We start from the raw sequence: 24,507 nt of genomic DNA on the forward strand, positions 1-24,507 counted from the left end.
ACCGCTGTCTTTTAGTTGACATTTGTGCTTATCCCTACGGGTGCGAGTGTTGGCTTCGGCGGCACCAACGACAGCTTCCCTTCCGTATCTTTCTGGCACTGTTCATCCAGCCAGTGCTTCCTTTGAGTCTGTACCTCGAGTTCGCGGCGGCGCACCGCCAGCATCGCAGCCTTCCGCCGCCACCAGGAAAAGTTTTCGTAGAAGAATCGATCCTCCAGGTGGAAATCCTCCGTCTGCCCACCGTTACTCCAGGGCGCACCGATTGGCGCATTCGCATAGGGCCAGAAACGAATCCCCGTCTGGTCCATGAGGCACGTGCGCCACTCCCACTCTTCATCACGACAAAAAAAAAGTGCCCGTGCCGGCTCCGTCATGTGGCATTTCAACAACGTAGCACTCTGCTGCGGGCAGAGGCGGAAGGATGCTTCACTTGCTTGCATGAAAGATGTGACCGTTTGCACGTCTTCTTCCACACATTTCAGTGGGTTTGCACGCCAGTAGTAGCAGTCACGGCTGGCACTGACAGCGTCCTGGAGTGATGGTAGTGCCTGGTACAGGGGTGCAAATGCTCGGAGGACGGGGGCCGGAATGCCATCGCGGAAAATACCTTCCAGTGGTTTTGTGAATTGGTCCATACGCTTATAAGGGACTACTTCCTCTGTGCCACCAAATAACCTATTTCTCTTTCTCGATTGTTCCTCGTCAAAAACAAGACCCCTTAGCTTGTTCCTATAAAACCTCGCGTTGCTACTTCCTTCGTTGTTCGCACGTTCACCTCCTTGGCAGCGGGGTGGTGCACTGGTTCTGTCTAAAAGCCTTATGAGCAGACAACGAAGCAACTGCAAACCGCTAGACAAACCACTCGGTAACTTTGGTGCACAAGAACAACGGGATGAAGAAAGCAGAGAGGAAAAAACAAAAACTTTTACACTACACGAATGCCTACGTACCCACACAAGTTAAGATCGCTGGTGTACGCCTCCATGTGCCCTGCAAAGTTAGGGCACGTGGTTACTCGTCGGGTTCCTCTATCAAGTACACTTGTTACAGTCAGCAACCGATCATTATGACAGCAAGTGAATGGGTAATAATAAGTATAAAATACGGCAGGGGAAGAATAGGCTATATGCTCCTATGTTCCTTCGCCCCTTCTGTTCCCTTTCCTTCTCCCTTCCTTGTCTCCTTTTTCTTCCCTCAACACCCCCAAGACTGTCGTCTATCCGGTCGTTACCGAAATTATCCACATAAAGCAATTGGCAATAACTTTTGCATCAATACTGTGCACAACACCATTTCACGAGAGCGTGTTTCGACAAGCGCACTTGCGCGCAGTCACGAAGGCAATAACACAATATTTATATAAAACATAAACGTAAGCAAAGATAGCGTCCAGGAAGCAACAATCGAAGAGAAGGATGAAGGAAGCAAAAAAAATTGAAACAAAAAAAGACCAAAATATGCACGAGAGAGGGCGCGACTAAACCCCATCCCCATTGAAGTGAAAAAAGTCGCAAACCTTTTGAACAATCCTTGAAGCAATAATGAAAATGTTATACATCGAAGGATACGATGAATAGGGATAAAAGTGGTCAAAATTAACTTCAATACCGTTCCCTTTGGCTGACACTAATCCCAGGGAATGGAACATCTGAGCCCTCTAAGAAGACACGAACAAACACTTAAAGAAAAGAGCAAAGGGAGAAAAACATCCCATATTCGGTGTGGAAAACTACTCAAACGAAAAGTTGCCGTTGTGCGGTCAAATTACCCCTCAAACTGCGCTGACCCCCTCACATATTTCTTTTAAAGTGCAGCCGTACGTACGCCACCCACTGTGTTTGCTCCCTATGCACTTCCATATTCCGCCCTCCTAAACAAACGAATACCATGAGGTGGAGGGAGGGAGGGGGGGCAGAACTGTAGTATGCACAGAGGTGCTCAACCGAATTGTCCGTCCAGCACACCCCAAAGCCTTTACACAAACCTCACTTGCCCTCTCCCAAACTCACGTTCCACTGTCGTTGCTGCTTTACCCTCAAGACGCTTCTTCCTCCCTTCTCCTACAGTCCAGCTGCATTACTTTGTTCGACCGAATCCACCACATCACCTTCACCTCGTTTAACCACAATTTATAACAAAATGAAAATCGAAATTCTTCCTTCTTTACAACTATACCACTGAAGCTTTTCTTCCCTCCATATTTTTTTAACCTACCCTTACACATCCGCGGTACATCGGATGAGGCAACAACACGCAACAACCGTATAATTTTCCAATTATAAGCATCCTCTCGAAGCCTCCGAATATCATACCTGGGAGCTGAGAGGCACTGTGGGCATATGCAGAAGTGTAGACACAGGTCCTCGGCAGACGGGGCACTTGGGTGTGTGCCGCACCAACTCCTCCGCACAGTTTTTGCAAAGACACATATGTCGACAGGGAATCACGGCGGTGTCTTTGGGCAATGTAAGGCAGATAACGCATAGTCCGTCATCATCATCACCTTGACCACTGGCTGACGAACCTACAACCACCTCAGGCTGTGCACCAACAACACAATTCTCCTCGCAGGCGCCGTAGAGATTTTCTACAACGTACGCCGATCCACCGGAGGTCACGACTTGGCTTATGACACGCTGCTTCACGTTTTCCGCGAGGTCCACAGTGGTGTGCTCCGTGTGTTCTGTGAAAACAGATGACGGTTCTGCACTAGCACCGCTGCCTGAGACGTTGGACTTTTTTATTCGGTAACGCAGGACAACAACGCAGGGTAGTTGTTTGGGATATTGTGGATTGTAAACGCGTTCTATTTCGTCTAAGTTGGATGCATCGACGACCACACTGACGTCCTTAGTTGTTTGAGAGCCCTCCAGTGAAATGCGAGGGGGTTCCATCTTGGGTTTGTTTGGCATATAGTACACGTCACCGTTTTTCACACACATTCTTACACCGGTGTGAACTTCGTACGTTAATGAGGCGGTAGAGCTTATAATAGAAAAGTTTAACGTACTCGTAGCGGGATCGTACCTCACAGAAAGGGGATCCACGGTCGCCAACATCTTCAAAATCTGACCCTCCTGAACACCGTATTGAGAAGCACCACCACTAGGGGAATTGGGCATCTGAACTGATGGTGGTGCTGGTGCCGCCGGCGGTGCATTCAACGGCTGATTTGGATATTGGCCAGCCAAGTGCGGTGGCATGTGCAGAGGTGGCGGTGCACTACCAGACACACGATTTGGTGGCCGATTATTCCGATTGGCCGACGAGCTCCCCCCCATCTTATTGGCCTTCCTTCGAAACCTTCCCTAAATACGAACTTCTCAGTAAGTTGCTCGCCTTCCTTAACGGGCTAACTTATAGGTGTGGTTGCTGATGTAGTTATTTTTCCCTGTTATTAGTCGCTTCTTCCCGCTCACTGGATGCACCCAAAATTTAGGCTTTGTAGCACCCTCCCTACTGTCTCTGCTTACCTCCCACCTCTGTTACAACGCCTGCACTACCGCTTCTTTTGCCCTCTTACTATTCCTTAATGTATGTGTATATATGTGCGCAGACCTTTCGGTAAGGCACTCTCTGATTATTATCACCCTCTTGACGGCAGCCGCACCCTCGCGTATATTTGGTGTGCTCACACTTGTTTTATCCCCAACACGATTTCCGCAGGACACAACTAAGAAGGTAAGCATCGAAAGAAAAGAGAAGACATAGTAACCCAGCATAAGCAAACAGTAACACAAGGGGGAACATAGCAGAAAAATAATTGCATGTCTGCTCGCTCGTTCACCAAAGCAAACGCAGGAGCTCAACAACTCAAAGCTGAAGGGGGAATCACAGGTAGCCATAGTGCCGTACTGCCCCCGACCCCCGTTTCACCACAGTAACTTTGTTTTGACTTGCGGATCGACTTGAAGGCGCTGCCGATGCACCAGGACAGTGACTTTCTTCTTTGCCGGGTTTCCCCTGAAGCCTTTTCTGATTTCCAGGTGAGGCAGAAACTGCCTGGTGACGCGAAGTACGTGAACACCCGGAGCGCTTGTGTAGCATGTGTGCCTTTATCGCTGTTAACTCCTCCTCAAGTGCGGCAAAACGCTCACTATCGAGCGATAATGCCCTCGGCGCGCCGGCGACGTTCGGCATATCACCCGCTGTCAACAGCCTACCTGGGTTAGGGGGCTCCACGGCGACGGTTTCCACAGCCTCTGCGCGCGGGTCCGGTGGCTGGCCCGCAACTGCTTGTCGCCGCCGACATTGCTGGGAACACTCCAGAGCGGTGCGGTACGCTTCGCGGAGCTGGGCCTTCAGCAATGAGTTCAGATCAACAAGAGACTGCTTTTCACTAGTCAGCGCGTCTACATCCCGACGCGTCAGTTCCAGTTCCTTTGCAAGATTGTCACGCTCACGAAGCAAACCTCTGGCATCCTGCTCCAGTTGCAGGCACCGGTGCCGCAAAGACTCAACCTTCCGTGCCAGCGTTCCGTCCTTGTGCGCGAGGCGTTTTCCCATCACCACCCTCTGTCCTCCGAATCCTGCACCTCTCCCTCTATTGCTGCTACTGCTACGATCACTACTATCGTCCTCATGTGCAGCTGGTTTATCTGATGGTAATCTATTTTTCTTATTCCCACATAGCGGCTGTTGTTGTTTTCGGCGGTCGCTGTCCCCTCTGGATAAGCAGCCGCATGCAACCTCACTAGTTTGATGTCGGCGCACGCCTACGTTTTGTTGCTCCAAGAAAACAGCCCCTGTTGAGCGCAAACGCAACACCTCTATTCGATGACGGGACACCTCTTCCTCTCTCTCGCGTAAGGTACTACGCAATTGATCGTTGTCCTCCCGTGCTCGCAGCAAATCCTCCTGCAGCTCCCGAACGCGGTGCTGCATCTCCTTTGCAGTCTTCACTGCGGGGTCATTTTGCAATTCTATGGCGAAAGATGAAACCTGCTCACGTATTGCTGCGTTGGCCCTCTCGAGATCGAGAACCTTCCGCTCAAGTGTTTCTTTATCGCATCGTAGCGCCTCAATAAGCGCCCGGTGACCATTGGCGTCCTCCACTAAGCGATACTGCTCTTCAACAGCGTGCCGTGCCGCCTCACTGGCATGCAACTCCCGCGTGAGCCGCGCCACCTCCGCTTGTGCACGCTCTTGAGAATCTAACATGCGGCGCTGCTGCATCTGCAGCTCTGCGTGTGCAAGCTCCACATCACGGCTAGCAGCAATCGTTTTCTCATCTGCAAGTTGCTGGACCTCAAGAGCACGGGCAGCAGTGATTTTCTCTTCTTCACGACTCTGCTGCAGCTCCCGCCGAAGACGCTCCACTTCGCTGTGTTGTTGCAAGTGTTCTCTCTGAAGGCCGTCACACCGATCCTGGTACTCCCTCACGCGGCACATGGCTTCCTTTTTCGCCTCGAGGGCAATCCCCAAATCGCATTCTAGCTGTTGCAATCGCAAGGAGAATTGACGTTGCGTCTCGTCCATGTTGCGGCGCTGTTCCTCTATTTGTGCTGCAGCCTGGTCATACTGCTCCTGGGCCCTCCGGTTCTCGTTAATGAAGTGTCGGGTATCTTCATCACGCTGAAATTGTGTTGTCTGCAAACGGTCTTGTAACTCAGTTAGCTCCCTTTGAAGCCGACCACATTCCGCTTCTAGTGTGGAAACTCGCTGCACATGCTGACGAACAGTGTCTTCAGCCGTGGTGATGCCGTGATTCATAGTTGCTCTGCATTCAGCCAGTTTTTGCTCGTATTTTTGTTTCTGATCGGCAGCACTTGCAGTGATCGATTGAAATCGGTGTTGCAGGAGTTCGTGCTCTTGTTTCAATAGGGAGAGTGCCCTGGACGTCTCACCCAAACGACCTTCATTTTCTACCTTCTCACGCTGTAAGGCATCCATCGCATCAACGGACGCGCGGAGCTCCGCTTCTAGCCTATTAACCTGCTGCCTCCACCCTTCCTCCACCTCTGTTGCCAACATTTGCCCCTTTGTCGCCAACTCTGCTCGAGCGTCATCAAGTGCCTTGAAGCGTCTTAGGTACTCATCATGTAGTCGCTGCTTCTCCTTCTCCATTAAAATACCCTTGTTATGAATATCCTCTTTCAACTGTTTTTCCCTCAGTTCATAAGCCCCCTGCATCTGCTGCAACGCTCGCTCCTTTTCCTCCTCCACCTCACGAAGCCTCTGCCCCAGTCGCTGTGCCTGCTGCTCTGACTCTTCCAAACGCTTTGTTGTAAGGGCGTCGTCTGACCTGTGACGCTTCAGTTCACTGTAAAGTGATTGTACCTGTGTTGCCGCCTCTGCGAGCGCCGCATCTCGGTCCTTTATGAGGTTGTAGTTGAATTTGTAGTCTTCCTCTGTCTTCAGCAACTGCATACGAACGGCTTCCAGCTCCTCCTCACGCTGCCTCAATGCATGTTCCAGTGTTGAGATTCGTTGCTCTACGGCGCTGCGGAGCTCATACTGTTTTCGCTCGATCTCTTCGTACTCTGCAGCTGCATACGAAGAGATTGGTGATGCATCTTCTCCTGATACGCCGACTGACGCAGAAGTAGCCGTTGTGCCATGCGTTGTCGACTGCATCACCATAGGGCTATAAATTACGGCACCGCTACTGAAAGACTGGAGACGCTTCGCTGGCGACGACGAAGATGGTGTACGTATCGGCTCATGCTGGACGGGCTGGGCAACATTATGCATGCCCATGGCCTCCCCCATCTTTCGACGCGAACCGAAACTTCGCGTTACCCCGCACGCACCTCAGCCCCACAGTTGGTGCCAATGTCTCTAAGGCAGTGTGAGTAAGCGAGAAAGAAACAGATATAAAGGGTTAGTGACGGTGGAAGCGGAATGAAAGCAACGGTTTAAAACAACTCATTTATTCACGGACAGGGGGGGGGGAACGAAATGATATTGTGTTCTTCCTGCAAAACTTTGCCCTTATACACTTAGAAAACAGCAAAATGGTTAGTGAATATATAGAGGCAGGAAAATAAACTGAACTAAGCTATCACGCAACGGTTAGTACCTCAAACATATTCTAAAACAAAAATTGGGGAAGAGAGAGGGGGTAATGCCTTGGAGAAAGCAACAAAAGTTTCTGAGCGAACAAAACGGAGCAAGCTGATACTCTAACCCTCTCAGCAGGCACACCCGCCTTCCTTTTTCTGTTGACGCGTCGGGGGCTCCAGACGTTGCGCACCACGAGGTCCAGACAAAGAGCCGGGACCTGAATTTGCACCCAAACCGTGCTCAAGAAGAAGCCGCGCAAGTTTTGCAAAAACCTCTTCCACGTTCACGTTTTCTTTGGCAGAGACCTCAAAGAAACCGTTGACATCCTCCTCTTGAGCCACTGCTGCACCGTCCTCGTACGACACCTGTCGCAAAGACTCCATGTCCTTCTTATTTCCCACCAAGATGATGAGAAGAGTTGGGTCTGCATTGGCTCGCAACTCTCGCATCCACATTTGCGCTTTTTTAAGACTCTCTGCGCTCGTTATATCGTACACCACAAGTGCGCCGCACGCTCCACGGTAGTAGATGGGGGCGAGAGAGCGGTAGCGCTCCTGCCCTGCTGTATCCCATATTTCGAATTTGATTGTCCCACTAGCGGCATTTGCTACTGCGCCCCCGCCACCGGATTGTGAAGTTGCCGATACCGTAACGCTTCGCGAGAGGAAGGCGGCGCCAATAGTGGTTTCTTGGTTCGAGGAGAACTCGTTGCGCGCAAACCGTAGAGCAATGGAACTCTTTCCTACTGCACTCTCCCCGAGCAAAACAGTTTTGGCGGTTATTGCATCCTGTCGTTTGTATGGTGTCGCTGACACCGACATATTTACAAGTGGTAACTTATCACCGTTTTTTTTCACTCCTTTTTTTTTCTTTTCCACGCCCTTCGCTTATTTTTTGATTTTTGAGACTCACTTCCCTTACCTACCTCCTAAGGTCTTTGCGACAAACTACTCTCCTAGCTTTTGTTGCTCTCTTCTACGTCGTTTTGGCTTGCTTACACGCTTATGGAGCAGTGAGGGTATTGCCAGCCCCAAAGCACAATGTAAAGAATACACAAAGGGGAGAAGTATGCAAAGGGAATCAACAACACGAGAAAAAAAACAGGAGTAGTCAGATCACCCACAGGGACTAAAAAAATCATCACCTCCACCCACCCGTCCGCCAACGGCACTATCTCAAGTACCTTACATACTTAATGTGTACCCGTGGCGCGCGACGGCCCACTGTTACGGTGCCACAACTTCAGGTTTTCCCAAGCCATTTCCAGTTCGTAGCTAATTTGCAGTCCACAGACTAGGCTTGAAAGGGGTCCACAACTTCCTTAATTATAACACGACCACTGCCACAACGAGTATCCAAAACTACACCGAACCGTCCGCTCACAGGTCCACATGGTATCGCTCTCAACGATTATTACGAACAGATAAATCCGCCAAAGACGCGGCAGCCTCGACTAATCACATACACCAACAGCCACTCTTCTTACGCCCCCTCTCCTCAGATTTCTTCTTTAAAAGTTTCAACAGTTCTTTCTGCACGGTACCCGGCACAGAGTCCTCTGTTCCTATATATGCGATCGTTCCCCCGGAGATACCTGCTACCTCCAATGTGTCAGAAAACGATGGTGAACTGACACACAACTCGTTTGGTCCGTTTCCTCGCTTCACCACATGCAGGCGCCATGGCCTCTTTGATGAGCTTACGCTACGGCTTTCCAATTCCGCCTGACTTACAGTAGAATCCACCATACGGCCGACAACAGTGGTGGGTGTAAAGTGTATAAAAAATGGAGACACCCCGAACCCCTCAGCAAATACAACTAGAGGTGTCACACAACCCTCAGTTGGTCTTCCAAAGGCCGTGCGTTCGGTGTTACGTGGGCCGTACTTTGCATTTGAGGCCACAGTTGGATAGCTTGGGGTCGGCCTTGACTCAGGAACGGGTTGCCGCACATGCATTCGCTTGCAGCGGTGGCTCTGTGGAGCACGGTGCTCAACGCAGTACGTATTTCCACAATCATCACAGATTATAGTGACATGCTCATTTTTTTGGCACTCCTGATAGCTGCAGCGGTTCGACTGTCCTTCTTTTGTCCCTGGAGATTGAGAAGACTGGCAACCACTTGTAGTGTGACGCGCCATCGCTTCCGCTGCTGATTGCCCGCAATATTCGAGTTGAACCACCATACCACAGCGCTCGCAACGAAGTGGTTGAACGCCAAATGCACAACAGTTGTGACTGCCCACTGATGTGTGCTCGGGGCAGAACATCTCACCACAAAAACCACATCGAGCGGCAAGGAAGCTGATGTGCCCACAGCCGCTAAAGGTGCACCGTTTGCTCTCGTCGTCACAAACGCCAACTTGCATCGCCGCTCCCCCAACCCACCTTCACTACCACTTTAAAGTGATCGGACAGAAGAAACTAGGGAAAGAAATCAAGTGCGCACAGTGCACTTCCATATGAACCGTGATAGGGGTAACCCTGTCAATTGCATAACAACATGGTAAGAACAAACGCACATTTTAAGCACTTAGGCTTTTATTAATTAACAAGCATCAATTTTCTTCATCCTCCTTTTTCAAGGATCACGCACGTCTGGCGGACACGCCCGTTCTTCAGAAGTAATACCCAAAAAGCTTAAAAGCCCAAATGCGCGAAGCGATACGTCAATAGCTACCTCCAGTTTCGTACGGCTCAACGTCCCGCTCAACCACCAGGGGCCTTCCCTGTGAGCAAGCTTACCACCCTCCAACCCCAGTAGAACGCCACCAACCACGACACACTCATTTAAAAGTTCTTGTACCTTCAACATGCCCTCGCCCTCTCCGTCCCTCAAAGCGAGCAAGTCCTTAAGAGAGTTGGTAGAACGCAAAAAAGAAGAGCCCTTGTCCAGATCGCCGTCCGTTGTGGAAGCATCTTGACATAGAACACAGCGCCACTGTTCGTGCAGCCAAACAAAACCGTTAGAAAGTAGATCCTTGACTACCTGCGGGTGGTGGTCAGCGTTGATGACTATTTTTCGCGCATGCGCAATAGAGGAAAGGTACGAAGCAGACTCGACGACTGCCCGCCACCGACAGGTGGCATCCCAAAGAAACTTCCCGTCATAAGCCTCGAATGCACGGACCCCAGCCGAAACAATCTCCACCCCTGGACCCTTGTACGGGCGCGTTCCGAACAGCATGCGCGCCGCTGCGAGCGTCATGAGCACAATCCTACGGTACGGTCCGCCATTTGGATTTAGGTGATAAACCGGCACTAGGCCAAATTTTGAATCTCCACGACGATCCTCCCTGTGTTGCAAACCACCTTGCTCCCCTTCCTCCTCACCATAGTAGTGAAAAGAATCCCCATCGTTGCGGTCGATACCATAAAAGTCAGTAATGTTACACCACACTTCATCCTCCTTAGCAACTTGTAACCACAGCTTGCCTTTCATCCAATGATTTAGTTTTCTGATCTGTACTGGAGGTGAGACAGGAACTGGTCCGCTCAGCTTACGAAAAGCAGCAATGAAAAATCCGCCAGTATCGTCCTTGTGCGGTAACACGCGAAGAACTTTTCGGCCATCATATGAATTAGGTAATACGCTATTGCGGAGATGAGTTGTATCCGGTGAAAGAAGTCCACCAAAAGAGTGCAATTGAACTCCGCATTCCCTCAATATAGAAGAAACGTCAAGTAGTTCCACTGCATCCCCAAAAAGTTCCAAACCAGCACACACAACTTCTTCGTCTTCTTTCGGTTGCAAGCTACACGTGCTGTAGACAAGAATGCCATCCGTCTCCAACAAGTCCAAACCACGCCGAAGTAAAGCCCGCTGTGTTGGTAAAAGCGACTTCACGTAACCGGCACTCCATGAGCTTGCCAGTGACGGCTCTTTACGCAAAGTACCGTCTCCACTGCAAGGAACATCGCAAATCACTCGATCAAAGCGTCTCTCTCCGAGGTGCATATCCCCTTGTGTTGTAGGACACAATAAGCGTGGCCACTGCACGGCATCACAACGTGTACAAATAACATTGGGGGCGTGATATCTCTTCAAACGAGCGGGTAAAGTTTGTGTGGCCTTTACACGATCTTTTTCGTTTGCAACCATTACACCAGAAGAAACCGCCGAGCTGTTCCACCCGTTTTTCAACATTTCATCGAGAGCTTGCAACGTTTTGCTCCCAGGTGCAGCACACATATCCAACACGGTGTGGTGCGGTTGAATTCCAGCGACGATCACCGGTAAAGCGGAGACAACTTCCTGAAAGGATACAGCGCTTGCCGCATGAAGAGTTCGGCATATATGTTCAACGTAAGAGTCCGCGTGATACGCTGCATGTGAACAACCAAAAAGTGCCACGCTGGTGGGCATAAGAGGGACCACTGGTCGCAGCACTGAGCTCACTGTAGGATCATTTTTTAAAAACTCATTAGCAATAGAAACCATTACCCGCTCGTTTCGATGCACCCGCAATGTCATCGGAAGCGGTGACGTAGCACACGTAAGAAACTCGCACCATTCCTTACCAACATCAGCGCCGTTGGTGCACTCAAGTAAGGATGCGAAACGGTCACCTTTGTAGTACTTCAGCAAAGGTGCATTCTCGTCCATGGGTATTTTACTGCCAACACCTCGACGACGGTCGTGGACGCTCAATGGTGCAGCTGCCTGATCGATAGCAAAGCACAATTCCGTAACGTCAATACAATCAGGTGTCGAGCGGCTACGGGGAATGCGCCGTGCAATTTCCCATAAGTCGCAACCACTTACATTGTCGCCAAGCTCCTTGCAAAGGCGAATGATGCCCTCGCCTTCGATAACAGGTGAAGCACCATCTCCATTGGACTCATCAACGCCCTCAGCCGCAGTTTGTTGGGTAGCAAACGACAGTAGAAAACGAAGTGGGGCAGATGGATCAAGTTGTGGAGAGACACGAGCGATGAGTGCAGACAGTGCGGGTGTTAGGGAGTTTCTCTGTCTTTTGCAGCGCTGTTTCGGTTTCCACATATTCGCAAGAGGTAAGAACAAGCAGATATTCTTTGTATCCAAGTTCCTCCCGCACCAGTACACACGGACTCAGAAAAAATGAAGGATTTCGCCCAACCTCCACTTCGCTCACCCCTTCCCTTGTCCCCACTGACCCTGCTTCACTTTTATTCGATAACTCATTTCAAGCACACAGAAGGGAAAAAGAAAGCAGAGCGGTTCCCGCGCAACTTAGTTATGGGAGGTTTACTTCCAACCAACTGGGGCGATTGGAGCCGCACTACCGCACATTCAGTCGTTTTGGAGGGGAAACAAATGACACAAAAGAGACTTAACGGTGTAAGCACCCGTGGCTGAAAGTGTTTCTCGCTGTAAGAAGCACTTGAGGGTTAAACCTCCCAGAATTCTTTTCCCTCTTTATTCCTCACGTTGCGGTCAGCACCTTGACGCAGCAGATATCGGCCAAGTTCCTCGTTGTTATCCATCGAGGCATAAAACAACGCAGTATCACCACGGTAGTCTTGAAGGTTAATCCACCGCTTGTGCTCTACTTCAGTATGCCGTTTTCGACTCGCACCCACAAGCTCCTCAACAACATCCAGTGAGCCCCTACCAATTGCACGATGAAGTGCGGATTGCCCACGTTTGTTTGTATGGGCAATGAAAGCCCCAGACTGCAGCAGAAAACTGACAATGTTGAGTCTCCCACGGCTAGCTGCGTGAAGGAGTGGTGTGTTGCCACTGTTGTCAGGTTGGTTGACAACGGCAATGCGATGTTCAGCAAGAGGTTCTTCCGTGTTTACACTGGCTTCCCCGCGTTTACTATCCCAAAATAGCTGTTGTGCGACATTCCACCTCCTCTGCTCCGCTGCCTTTGACAAGATAGTGGTCAGAAACTGTATAGGAGCCCCAACCATGCACGCGGTCAAAAACGGAGACGCCCCGTCGTGGTCCACGCTGTAGACGAGAGCATGATATGGAGCACTCATGAGTTTCCCAGCTAGCGAGTAGCTCTGCATCGCCACTGCCCAATGGAGCGCTGTCCTCCCATCATCATCTTGGTGGCTCCATGCACCCCCAAAACTGTGTTGCGCCACTATGTGTGACTCAAAGCTAATGTTGGCTGCCTGACAGAAAAGGGTTGGACCTCCATCTTCATCTTCCTTCAAGTCACTGCTGGCGTCGATGACCACAGCGCGTCCAGGGCACAACCTTTTGAGGCACTCCAAAACAGCATCGATTTCGTCACTCTTGCATATTTCCGACAGGTGATCACTCATCCCACAGTTGGTCCCCCCTTTATTCCTACGGCGCGAGGCCCATTAACGTTAGTGACAACAAACAGTCAGAGAACGCGTGGGGAAAGATATGACAAAGGAAACGACATCAGCAGCACAGTTTTCAGTTTGAGTCGTGGAAGGGATCCCCAAAAGACAACACATCCTCATTTTCGCATTACAAAATACATCAGGAACACTACGATAAAGGTAAAGTAACACATGGACAAAGCACCGCAGGAAAAAAAAAAGAAACAAAACAAAATGCGATACAACGTTTGAAGCATAATCATGACGGCGATGGTTCACCATCTTCGCTTCCTTGGTTATTGTTAACTAACTGCGAAAATAGATATACTCACGATAACGAAAAGGGGGAAGCTAGGTTCCCTGTCCAGTGTTACCCACCAGGCGGTGGGATTTGCAAACTGCCGCTAAACCCAATGTGAATCCCATACTGGGTAGAAACTCGGCCATCACTTCGAGGAAGGGAATGAAGATATAGTTTATGAACGACGTCTGTCCCTCAGCAATCATAGGGGTTTGGCGGTCCATGAACGGACTACATGACATACCCAGGGATCGCTCCCGGTCACCTTGCGTGTAGAACTCGTCGGACACCCTCTCGCTCCATTTAAGGTATAACGGAAGTGGACGACAACAATTCGAAATATCAGCCAGCTTTAGTGCCATCGCCAATGCGAGGTTCTGATCACAATCCTCCGTAAAAGGCCGCTTCTCGCTTAAACGACGCTTAAATTGCGTCATGTACTTCTCGTGCAAAGACATGTCAGTGGCCAATACCATGTCGATAACGGTATTTCGGAAATCTCGCCAGTGTTCCTCAGAAAAGCACGCCAAAATATTTAGCGCCGGATTTCTCATTAACTCAAATACGCTAGCAACGTGCATATTTTCCAGCACACTACGATCATTGTAAAGCGTGGCGTTGTACGTTTGCGTCAGTATACTAAAGTTGTTGTTAATGCCGGGGTGATTGTAATCGTGAATAGCCGCCGCAAAAAGGGCTGCAAGCACTTGCCTGTCGTTCAACTTGCATAGCTCCGCCAGGCCGCCTTTGCTTAACAGATAGTGTGTGATATGAAGCACGTCTGCCGCGTGCATCGAGTTATGATATGGATTAGCATGGTATCCACCTTCGACGGCACTGAGCCAGTTTAAAAAAATTCGCTCGTTGATTTCAAATTTACGAAGAAAACCATACTTGACTACGAGGGCGTACATTGTTATAAATAGTGCGCCGCAGCCAGATTGATCATTCTTGCAATTGATATCGTCCCCATCAATAGCTGCCTGAAGCTCAAACACGTTGTAGTCCCAATCGTCCAACCCGTTTAATGCCTCCCAAACCATTTTGTGTTTTTTGCTCATTCGACTAAGACGTTCAGGTAGTTCTGACTCAGTGTAGGGATCAATCAAGCAGTTTGAAGCATTGCAAGCCTTCGATCCTTCAGTTTTTGGCCACCTACTCTTGATTAGCCGTAGAAGTTCCACATCGTATTCCTTGCACTCTTTCTTCTCGAATACCAGGCGGAGAAGTTTCCTTTCCGGTATATACGAGTCTTCGGCATGTGGACCCGAGGTTTCTCCGACACTTGTCTCCGACACTTCCTTTGCTTTTGGGTTAATTTGATTTGATAAACGGGAAATATTGTCTCTTAATTTTCCAATCTTAAGAGTATTCTTGGTGTCCTGCTTTCTACGCCAAATATTGTTCTCACACAGCACGCGCACTTCCTCTTCCAGCATTCTCACCTGCAACTTTGCCTTTTCCAGCTCCTCCATTATCTTTTGAACTTTGTTTTTCTCCTCCTTAGGGTTTGCGTAAACGGCATTCGCGTCAACCAAACATTTGAGAATCGTCGCCGAGGTATCTTCCTCAGTTTTTTGAATGGGAAAGCAGAGCGCACTCTTCTCGCTACAGTCCTCTTTGCCACAAAGAATGTGCGCAGTATCCTCCGATCTTGCTAGAATGCTAACGCAATTGCCATTGAACGCATTCCGAAGTACGTCAAAGAACAGTCCCCACCCAGCATCTTTCCCGAGCTGATATTTGATCGTCTCTAGAGCCTCTTCACCAAAATTGCTTTGATAAAACTCACCATTAGTGGTCGCCACGAAAAGCGCAAGCTGCCGAGCCGAGTTATCCATCTTGGCCATAGTAGAGGACCCATCAGATGTAACGGCAAACATGGTCGGGCACTTTCGGAGCGCTTCCAACATCGCCAACAGGGTACAATCCGCTCTCCTGGTTTCCCTAACTCCCTCCGCTTCTATCCCGCCAACCCCTCGCCTCTGGCTGAAGTTGCTGAAGGTGATGTCACACCTCCCGAGTTCCTAATAACCAACCGCCTCACCCCCGTATAGCGGCCTCGACTCTAACTTAGGTGGACGAAAAAAGAAGTTGAAAAGTGAAATCATAAACAAGCAGTGGTAGAAGAGTAAAAACGCAAACATACCCAACGTGGAAAAGCAGCTTCCACATACCCCGACAGAAGTAGTGAACTTGTATGGCAACGAGAAGGATAAATATAAAGATACACAAAAATTAATGTGTACGATATTTACATATACATGTGTGCACAGAGGCGGAGAACACCCCAAATAAGGAAAGATTAGAGAATAAAAGTGTGCGGACGACCCCGCACCACACAACTAACTCAAGGTAGCACAACTGCGCCCTTTTACCCTCTCCTTCTTTCTTCATTGGTTAGGTTAAATGCATTACGTTATTTCCCAGCATAGGCATTCGAACAATAAATACAGAGAAAAAAGAAAAAAATTAAACTAGACAACGGCATTCAAAGGCATGTTGGACTCACCCCTGCCGTGCAGTGCATCTCAGTTCGCATCACTCAGGGAAGCAGACAAACGTGTATATATATATATATATATATATATACTAAAATAACTTAGGGCATAACATGGAAACTTGGTCAAAAATTACACTTTCGAAGGGAAACAAAAAGAAAGAAGGATAACCCCATTCATTCAAACGAAACAATGAGCCCCCACCAGCCACGCCGGCACGAAGTGGTGGCCACACCGATTCGAGGACACAACGTATGGACAGGTAAGCGCCACAAAAAAATGTCTGATTTCTGTCAACGGAGCGAAGTGACCAAACAATCAAACAGAAAATGTGGGTGGAATGGTGCGAAATCAGTTCCTCGGGTTTGAGAAATTGTGGGGACGCACACCATCTCAGTGTAAGATCCATCTCGCAAGGAGCACTCGAAAGTTCATGCAACACAGTAAAGTGAACGTGGACACACAAACAACATCAATGTTTCCTCATAGCAGCAACGCGGATTCGGTAGTGCTGCGACGCAACAAACAAAGGTTAATGGGTACCTAATAGTCGGGGTACATAACTATTTTGAGCGAGCGAGCGGAGTCCCTTCCAAAGCTTCCTCGGTTTTAAAATTGCCTGCAACGCTCATAAAAACACATATCCTCAAGATACCTGGCATTCGTCCACATCTAACCACCATCACCCTCTCGATTGTGAAAAAGAGCGATCATGTAACCGACTGCTTACGCGCACCTGGTGTTGCAGACTCACATCCACACGTCTCCCCCCGGTATTTCAGAAGAAGTCAAAAACGGGAGAATAGGCCGCGCATTTCAGTGTGATCAAAAAGTTCAAAGCAACACTGCCATTACGTGCTTCCGTATTCTTACCCGATTTTATGCAGCTATAAAAAGATACGAGATACAACAACTTCCACCCTGGGACTCATATTTTACCCAATCGATGTATTTTTCACAATCATTTAGCATATAACAAACCCACTGCAGTATCAGGCACAAAAACAAATATATGTTGTCACTGTCCCCTCTCCCGTTTATTTCCGGGCGAACCCATTACCGCTGTCCCTGCCCACTGTGTGCATATTACTTTCTGCACCCTCACCAACACCTTTAGTTCGACCCCTCGCACAACCCGAAACGAAAGTTCACATAATCTATAACGAGGGTAAAAGCATTCAACTGTATGATGGCAATTCTGTGACGGAATAAAAAAGGGGCTCCTCAAAGGGGACAATCACATTCTCTAAGTAAGAGCCTCTGCTGTACTCCTCGTTGCTTTCGCAAACGAAATACTTCTAACATGTGCCTCACCCCTCCTGCGGCACTTGAGGAGACAGCTTTGGCTCATGCCATTCTCCCCTTTGCTGCTTCTGACACTGCCAAACACGAGCACGAAACCCGGAACCTGGCTTTTTGTCAACAGCAGAAAGAAATCACAGAAATCGGCTATTAGCAACAACATCTTAAGGGGTGCAAACATCACGGCTGTTGATACCGTTAAGGACGTCAAAGGAAGTGCTCAGATCCTCGTGTATTCACCATCGCAAAACCCCGAGAATAACTCCTGCTGTGCCTCAGTCAAAGGTTGAAGTGGATGGCGAGGACTTTCTGGATAACGATCGAAGTACCTAGTGTCACCATCGTTGTTTAGACGCACGTGAATGGGAGCGGCGACACCTCTCTGTAGGAGAACGTTCCAATTAACCCCACTGTAGAACTTGTGTCGCTTAACGTCCTGCACACCACGTTTTACTGACCCAAGGCGTTTCGTTGGTTCAATTGTTAAAAAACTCTTTATGAGGTCCTTCGCCCGCATCTCCACCCACTTTGGAAACTGAAGTTTCCCCTCTAAAATTTTTTCGTATGTTCTAAAAGGACTCTCGTCGAAAAAAGGAGGATAACCGACAAGCATCTCATAGAGAAGAATTCCGAGTGTCCACCAATCCACAGCCCGATCGTGACCTTTACTTTGGATTATCTCCGGCGCAAGATACTCTGGAGTCCCACATAGCGTGTACGTTCTGTCCCTAACGCGTTTCGCGAACCCAAAGTCCGTAATCTTAATGTTTCCCTGCTTGTCCAAAAGCACATTTTCTGGCTTCAAGTCACGGTATACGATGCCGCACTCATGAATATATTCAAACGCCAAAACCACTTCTGCGGAGTAGAACTTGGCTACATCATTAGGGAATTTTCCCGCCTTCCGGAGGTGGGAGAACAGCTCGCCACCCACCACATACTCGAGGAGGAGGTACAATCGGTCATCATCCATAAAACCTTTATACATTGTCACAATAAATGGATGGCTCAACTCCTGTAGAATACTCGACTCGGCCAGTATATGGTCTACCTGTTTCATACGCAAAATTTCCTGCTTTTTAAGAATCTTCAAAACAACGTATTGTCCAGAAGCCCTGTGTCTACATAGGCGGACGCGCCCAAAAGTACCGGTACCTATTGTCTCTCGGATCTCCAGGTCTTGCAGCTTCCAGCTGGACACGTCCTTCCTTGTCAGGCACCCATCCGACTTCATTTCCTATCCCTTAGACCCGTAATCGGGACCAAATATGCGCAGGAAGCTAGACTAAAGGTTTAATAATACCGCCACAGCGGATATTACTCTTTCCTCTCAACAACTTCCCGTTTCGATGAAGCTCGCTTCCCCGTGTCACACCTTTCAATACACGCTGTCCTGTTACCGTTTCTTTGGAGAGGAGAAAAAAGGAAAAGAGGAAACTGCAGATACCCTCGTCGCCGAAAGCACAATGTTAAGAAGGAGAAGTACTTTATACGCTAAAAGATATTCTTCATGGGCATGCACGTGACAGACATTTATGAATGTCCTCCGAATGCATTTCTCTCACGGTTTCGAGGGAGAAATCGTCAAACACAGCATAAAACAAATGAAAGGTATCTTTCATCCGAATAATTTGGCCAATCTTACGGCACCCGACTCTTGGACAGAATTCCATCCTTCCTCAATTTGACGCAAAGCGTCAGTATCCCCTTTTGCTCTGTCCTTCAACTGACTTAACAATTCCGGTTCAGAATGACGGCGACAATCCGCACCCGCCGTTTTCCAATCGCCACAAAGGACATAGTATTCCATTCTCCATTCTATTTGAGGAATTTTAGGTATGTACTTTTTGGCTTGCTGTCGCTGACAATTGGCAAAAAGTGCTCTCACAAATGCAAAACCACTAACAGGGGACCTACCTTTGCCTCTAATATCACTTATCTCATCGACAAGATTCCACTGCTTTGTTTCCACAGCTGCTTTTACCATACACCAGGTATTCATTTTGTCGGAAACTCCAAACTTGTTCTTAATACGATCGGCAACATCCTTGCAACCATGCTCGTGGCAAAGAGTAATTGTTTTTGTGACACTGGCATCCAAGAAACGACGATCCTTTAGTTTCTTTACCAGATTTTTTTGTTCCTCCATGAGATCCATGTGCAGCCGAAGCCATTTTTCGCTGTCAGAGGGTGGTCGGAATGAACCTGAAAGCAGCGAGTGGGAGTAAGTGTTCCCACTCAAACCGCCTTTCGAAGGTATATTTACAGTACCCATTGTGCATGACAACAGCGTAGAGCGCACAATATTAAGCTTGATTACTAGCAAGTCCTCACAACTTTGACCCCCCTCCCCACGTTTACCGGTAGAAACCCTTACCTCCTCGAGGTACCGTAAAAGATCCAAGTAAGCGCAGTCATCTGGGTATGTCTTAAAGATTTCCATCACTTTACTATTCGTCACTCTCGCTGACTTGGCAAATACGAACAGCATTCTCCTTGATGTGACGAACTTCTTCAAGAGGGTCAACGCATCACTGCTTTCAGAGGAAATCAAATATTTTATGACCGTAAAAATTAATCCTGTATCACCCGACCTTATAGCTTGTCGAAGCCCCTCTTCCAGTTGATTGATTTGCAGCAAGTGAGATATTCTCTCCGATACTGATGTTTCAGCCTCGAGTACAGCAAGAGCCGCACTTACTTTCTGACTGCGATAAAGTTTAAGCGCAATTTCGCAATATGCAGACTGCTTACAGCACTTTAATTTGTCCACAACTCTGGAGACCAGGCGTCCCTCATCTGCCTGCGAGACGGAAGAGTTCGTTAACATCAGCATCGCCCACTCCATCATGACATCCTTGGCGCTGAAACCCAGTAACTCACACACATGATATGCAAGTTGGTGATAATTCAGCAGTGCGAGTCGCCTTACTAATTTCTCTTTTAATTCTGACAACTGCGCTTGGGATAACAACGTCCCTGCTTTACTCTTGCACAACATATTAACCGCTCGGAGGTGCCGAATAACGTCAACGAAAACATCAGATTCGTACATTGCACAAAACGACTTACCGAAGGCTGCTACACGCATCAATCGTTTCTGCTGCGATACACTCAACTCGAATTTGGCAGCGGCGATGCAATCGTCCACTGCCTCGGAGAGCCCATGTTTGTCCCTTTGCAAATCACGGATTATTTTCACAGAGTTGGCGTTTCCACACATAAACTCATCATATGCCGATAACAACATGGCGGATTTAGCTCGCGATCCCACAGAAAAAATACGTCGTACGGGCTCGGGTACAACCTGGAGAAATTGATACGAGCGAGCTGAAAGAATCCGCACACCATCGCATTCAGGAACCAGGTGGGCATCGACCGGAATATCGTTGAGGTAATCTGATTTATCCGGATCATCGACACTGAGTAAACTGAGAGTCGTTGGAAAATTAAGCGCAGCATCGAACTGCTTATTCCGATGCAAGTACGATATGCACCTATCCCCACACCACATAAACTGAGATGGTATTACATCTGTGTTTATGTTCAAAAGACGTGTGATATCATCAAAAGAACGTGAAGCAACATATACTGTACCATCACGAACCATAAAAGCCACACTTCGGCCGTTGGGAGAAAGCGCCATATGAACAAAATTCCCACCTTCGATGTAAACACCCAGATCGTGGCACATATACTTTTCGTGAAATACGATATGATAAACGGTCGAAGCGTTTTCCGTTGTAACAAAAGGTACAAAAATCTCGGTATGCCCACTATCGCTAAATCGCGGCGGTACTGCTAACATTGAACAAGGTTTATTATCATGAAGCAGACGAGGTATTGAAATCGAGACCGCTTCGTACCCCTCAGTACTGCCGCTCTCAACCAGTACCAGTCGGAGTTCCTGAAGTCCTACAAGCAAGGCAACACCGGCTTCGGTGCTAGTACATAAAGATGGTACTGGAACCCTCAGAGACGACCCAATAGGTTCTCCTCTAAAATTAAAAAAACGCAGCGCCCCAGAATTAGAAACGACTATAAGATTATCTTTGGGATAATCCCAACATGCAAACATTAAGTTTGTCATATCATCCATATATATTTGCGGAGATAAAGGATGTGGTGTCCCGTTGGCGTTGTAAAGTTTGATAACGCTTCCCCTACTCCCCGAAGAAGATACATTACGATGATACAAGGCCAGTAGTCCACCCGAACGACAATAAGCAATATCATACCTGAAAAAGTCAACGTCCAGTCCCCACAGTAAATCATCAAAGTCAACAAGTCGAACTACATTTTCTCTACCAAGAGCTATCCATGCGCCAACCCTTGCAGTTCTCACAAACCTTCTTGGACGTGACATAGGTTGGCTAATAAGTTAACAATATTAAAAATTGGGGGAAAATATTTCTTTAAAAAATTAATTGAACATGCACACCAAATTCAGCTTTTCTTTCAATAACAAACGTGTGTGGAAACAGTACTAATGTACAACTCCATTTCATTACATACATTTATAGATACGCATACGTAGTCATAATGTGTAAAATACATCGCAAACATATAGACACGCACTCAATGGTAAATAAAGAAAAAGCGGTAAGTACGTTACTCCCATTCTAGAGGAACAACACAAAAAAGGGTTAAAGAAAACTGCACATCTTCATGTACACACCTAGCGCGAGGAACTAATCTATATGATTCCTGAGGCTTCATCGTTACGTCCAAATTGAAAACAACAAGAATATCTGACCTAAACTCCGTTAACCATAAGAGGTCATCACCGCCAGGACACAAATAACAAGCACTACGTATTTCCAAGCCAACACCAACGGTTCGTTTGTGGTTTGGTATTTGTGATATTGCCACAACGAAATTTCTAACTGTTATATCAGTTTTATTTTTAATCACGAACGACGGGCCCAATTCTGACCCTTTCCTCCACCAGTCCTTAATTGTTTTAAGTTCCGGAGGGGAAAGTGGAACGAAGTCAAAGCAATCCAAGCACGTTGCGCCCAAGGTACATGGGAAAGGAGCAGAGGAAGACACAGTTACCTGTAACGATTCATTTCCTTTGAGTAACACCACTAAACCAACCTCACCACCCTTGGCCTTTTTAGTAGAAAGCAATTCATTTCTGGGACAAACATCACATCTTCGCATTCCCCCCAACCCGTCAGCCGAATATTTGAAAATATGCAACTGAGTCCATTCATCATGCATTTCATAATCTCTACTAGACGCTCGCACGACCAACACTACCTCTTTCTCCGAATTGCTGTTATTTGAGAGGAGAAACGAAGGATTACTAGCAAAAGTTGACACAGTATCCGATCCTCCCAGACAACAGCACGGATACTCAATCACATGTCTGTGAATATAGAGTGGATCACCGTGAGGCCAGAGAAGTAGGCCAATTCGTTCGAAATACGATATTGCATGCTCTAAGTGCATGCTATTGGATGGAAACTCTACTATACCATCTTTCACCAAATGTGGAGTAGCGCCGATATATTCAATTGGTTTATCATTCAAGGAAGAAAACCGTACCACACACGTATATCCTGAGTCAGCGTTAGGAGCCTCCACTGCCGTCAGAAGATAAGGTGTAAACGGAATAATACCAATTTCTTCCAAGCATCTAAAGGCTCTTTCAATCTCCGGATTCGCATGAAACGCAACTATTCTCTTTTTACGAACACAATCTTTCAAGAATCTGAATATATCAGCTACACTAACATGTTTCTTCAAATTCTTCATTTGAAGTTCAAAGCAGATACCACCGGTCAAGCACGAGAGGGCATAACCAAGACCAACTCCTGTAATATTTTTGTACCCGCCGTGAAGTTTTGCAAAAGCCTTCTCTACTAAACATCCCCAATAGTCACCACTGTTGCTTTCATGGTGAATACCCGCCGGACGATCACCGATCATCGGAATAAAGTCATCAATAACGACCTCTATTGGAGTATCACCGGAAAAAAAACGAAATGCGAAGGCTCCTATGCAAGGAAGTTTCCAAATGCAAAGGTTCCTAAGCAAATAAGAAACCTGTTGGACCACACTAAGGGCAGCACGAAGGTTAGAAGTATCATTTATTACTGAGGCTACCAATGGTTTGTCACCAACACAGCATTCGTTTTGATCCCTTTGGTCTTCTACAAGAGAGCTCACCCTCACCCACTTTATATCACTATTTTTTAAGGCAGTATCAGGCGGGAAACTATTATCTGTAAATGGGGCACCAGATGTAGCTGCGTTGTTCATAATGTCCCTGCAAGACGCATCGCATACCTCCGTTGAGCAATGACATGCTCCCATGAAGCAATCCTCATTCCACGATTCCATTCGCCACCTCCAAATTTTTGCTGTCTCTGGAACAACTGCTTTTCGCCATCGTGTTTGATTTACTTCCCACTGCATTCTATTTATCTCCGTCTGCAAATGTATTGCATATTCAACCTCACTTGATAAACCAGTGCCAGACAAGTCGACAACGTGTAACCCTGCACAGGCAACAGCCAAATCCTTTAATGCAGCACCGGACGTGTTATCTAAGTGTACGTTGCACAATACGAGACGTGTAACCGAACTGCTTCTCAGAACAGCAAAAAGACGTACTAACTGATCGGTTGGTACTTGCATCCCACTGACATCTAACATCTCAATCTCAGACCGCCTTTCAAGAAAACGAATGACACAATCGAAAAATTTGGACGAATAGACATACCTGCTGAGATTCAGTTCGTTGGGAGTTTTTTCCAAACCTTCCAGCAAATCTGAGTATACTTTACAACCCAACCACTCAGAGATATACCGGTACTCCTCAGCCACACTAATTATTTCCATTTAATTACTTCCTTTGCGTTTTGAAAGCGAATATTGAGGACATAAAGAGGGAGAGAAAGTACCGTAAGCACAACACGCCACTCCCGGCCCAGGGATAACAGAAACTATATTCATCAATTGAAAAGTAGATATCAAAGGTTTCAATGTCCCCCAGAGTCAGAGTAGAAGCAAGCCGTTGCGGGTGTCAACGGCGCTGGTAACGCAAACAAGTAAAAGCGAAAAAATCACGTCCCTATCGCAGTCACCCTCCCCCCCCCC

The 24,507-nt window shown here is 47.8% G+C and overlaps 11 protein-coding genes across 11 annotated transcripts; all 11 read right to left on the reverse strand.

Moving 5' to 3' along the window:
• Positions 1-11: 11 nt before the first annotated feature.
• TEOVI_000511200 (uncharacterized protein) lies at positions 12-635 on the reverse strand (the record flags this gene model as incomplete). The annotated part of the gene is made up of 1 exon (XM_067219923.1): positions 12-635. One exon carries the CDS (start codon positions 633-635, stop codon positions 12-14), a length of 624 nt encoding a protein of 207 aa, XP_067076024.1.
• Positions 636-2,306: 1,671 nt separating this feature from the next.
• On the reverse strand, positions 2,307-3,281 carry TEOVI_000511300 (putative zinc finger protein; the record flags this gene model as incomplete). The annotated part of the gene is made up of 1 exon (XM_067219924.1): positions 2,307-3,281. One exon carries the CDS (start codon positions 3,279-3,281, stop codon positions 2,307-2,309), a length of 975 nt encoding a protein of 324 aa, XP_067076025.1.
• A 550-nt stretch (positions 3,282-3,831) lies between these two features.
• Positions 3,832-6,711, reverse strand: TEOVI_000511400 (uncharacterized protein; the record flags this gene model as incomplete). The annotated part of the gene is made up of 1 exon (XM_067219925.1): positions 3,832-6,711. The coding sequence occupies one exon, from the start codon at positions 6,709-6,711 to the stop codon at positions 3,832-3,834; it is 2,880 nt and encodes a 959-aa protein (XP_067076026.1).
• A 422-nt stretch (positions 6,712-7,133) lies between these two features.
• TEOVI_000511500 (Ras-related protein Rab5A) lies at positions 7,134-7,826 on the reverse strand (the record flags this gene model as incomplete). The annotated part of the gene is made up of 1 exon (XM_067219926.1): positions 7,134-7,826. One exon carries the CDS (start codon positions 7,824-7,826, stop codon positions 7,134-7,136), a length of 693 nt encoding a protein of 230 aa, XP_067076027.1.
• A 636-nt stretch (positions 7,827-8,462) lies between these two features.
• On the reverse strand, positions 8,463-9,374 carry TEOVI_000511600 (AN1-like zinc finger, putative; the record flags this gene model as incomplete). The annotated part of the gene is made up of 1 exon (XM_067219927.1): positions 8,463-9,374. One exon carries the CDS (start codon positions 9,372-9,374, stop codon positions 8,463-8,465), a length of 912 nt encoding a protein of 303 aa, XP_067076028.1.
• Positions 9,375-9,586: 212 nt separating this feature from the next.
• TEOVI_000511700 (Multisite-specific tRNA:(cytosine-C(5))-methyltransferase, putative) lies at positions 9,587-12,007 on the reverse strand (the record flags this gene model as incomplete). Its single annotated transcript, XM_067219928.1, has 1 exon — positions 9,587-12,007. The coding sequence occupies one exon, from the start codon at positions 12,005-12,007 to the stop codon at positions 9,587-9,589; it is 2,421 nt and encodes an 806-aa protein (XP_067076029.1).
• A 368-nt stretch (positions 12,008-12,375) lies between these two features.
• On the reverse strand, positions 12,376-13,266 carry TEOVI_000511800 (putative ankyrin repeat family protein; the record flags this gene model as incomplete). The annotated part of the gene is made up of 1 exon (XM_067219929.1): positions 12,376-13,266. The coding sequence occupies one exon, from the start codon at positions 13,264-13,266 to the stop codon at positions 12,376-12,378; it is 891 nt and encodes a 296-aa protein (XP_067076030.1).
• A 378-nt stretch (positions 13,267-13,644) lies between these two features.
• TEOVI_000511900 (cAMP phosphodiesterase A, putative) lies at positions 13,645-15,507 on the reverse strand (the record flags this gene model as incomplete). The annotated part of the gene is made up of 1 exon (XM_067219930.1): positions 13,645-15,507. One exon carries the CDS (start codon positions 15,505-15,507, stop codon positions 13,645-13,647), a length of 1,863 nt encoding a protein of 620 aa, XP_067076031.1.
• A 2,110-nt stretch (positions 15,508-17,617) lies between these two features.
• On the reverse strand, positions 17,618-18,631 carry TEOVI_000512000 (protein kinase A catalytic subunit; the record flags this gene model as incomplete). The annotated part of the gene is made up of 1 exon (XM_067219931.1): positions 17,618-18,631. The coding sequence occupies one exon, from the start codon at positions 18,629-18,631 to the stop codon at positions 17,618-17,620; it is 1,014 nt and encodes a 337-aa protein (XP_067076032.1).
• Positions 18,632-19,015: 384 nt separating this feature from the next.
• TEOVI_000512100 (Vacuolar protein sorting-associated protein 16 homolog, putative) lies at positions 19,016-21,763 on the reverse strand (the record flags this gene model as incomplete). The annotated part of the gene is made up of 1 exon (XM_067219932.1): positions 19,016-21,763. The coding sequence occupies one exon, from the start codon at positions 21,761-21,763 to the stop codon at positions 19,016-19,018; it is 2,748 nt and encodes a 915-aa protein (XP_067076033.1).
• A 245-nt stretch (positions 21,764-22,008) lies between these two features.
• Positions 22,009-24,249, reverse strand: TEOVI_000512200 (cysteine peptidase, Clan CA, family C2, putative; the record flags this gene model as incomplete). Its single annotated transcript, XM_067219933.1, has 1 exon — positions 22,009-24,249. The coding sequence occupies one exon, from the start codon at positions 24,247-24,249 to the stop codon at positions 22,009-22,011; it is 2,241 nt and encodes a 746-aa protein (XP_067076034.1).
• Positions 24,250-24,507: the final 258 nt, after the last annotated feature.

This window comes from Trypanosoma equiperdum, assembly GCF_001457755.1.
Source record: "Trypanosoma equiperdum strain OVI genome assembly, contig: ctg_1018, whole genome shotgun sequence".
Classification (NCBI taxonomy): domain Eukaryota; phylum Euglenozoa; class Kinetoplastea; order Trypanosomatida; family Trypanosomatidae; genus Trypanosoma; species Trypanosoma equiperdum.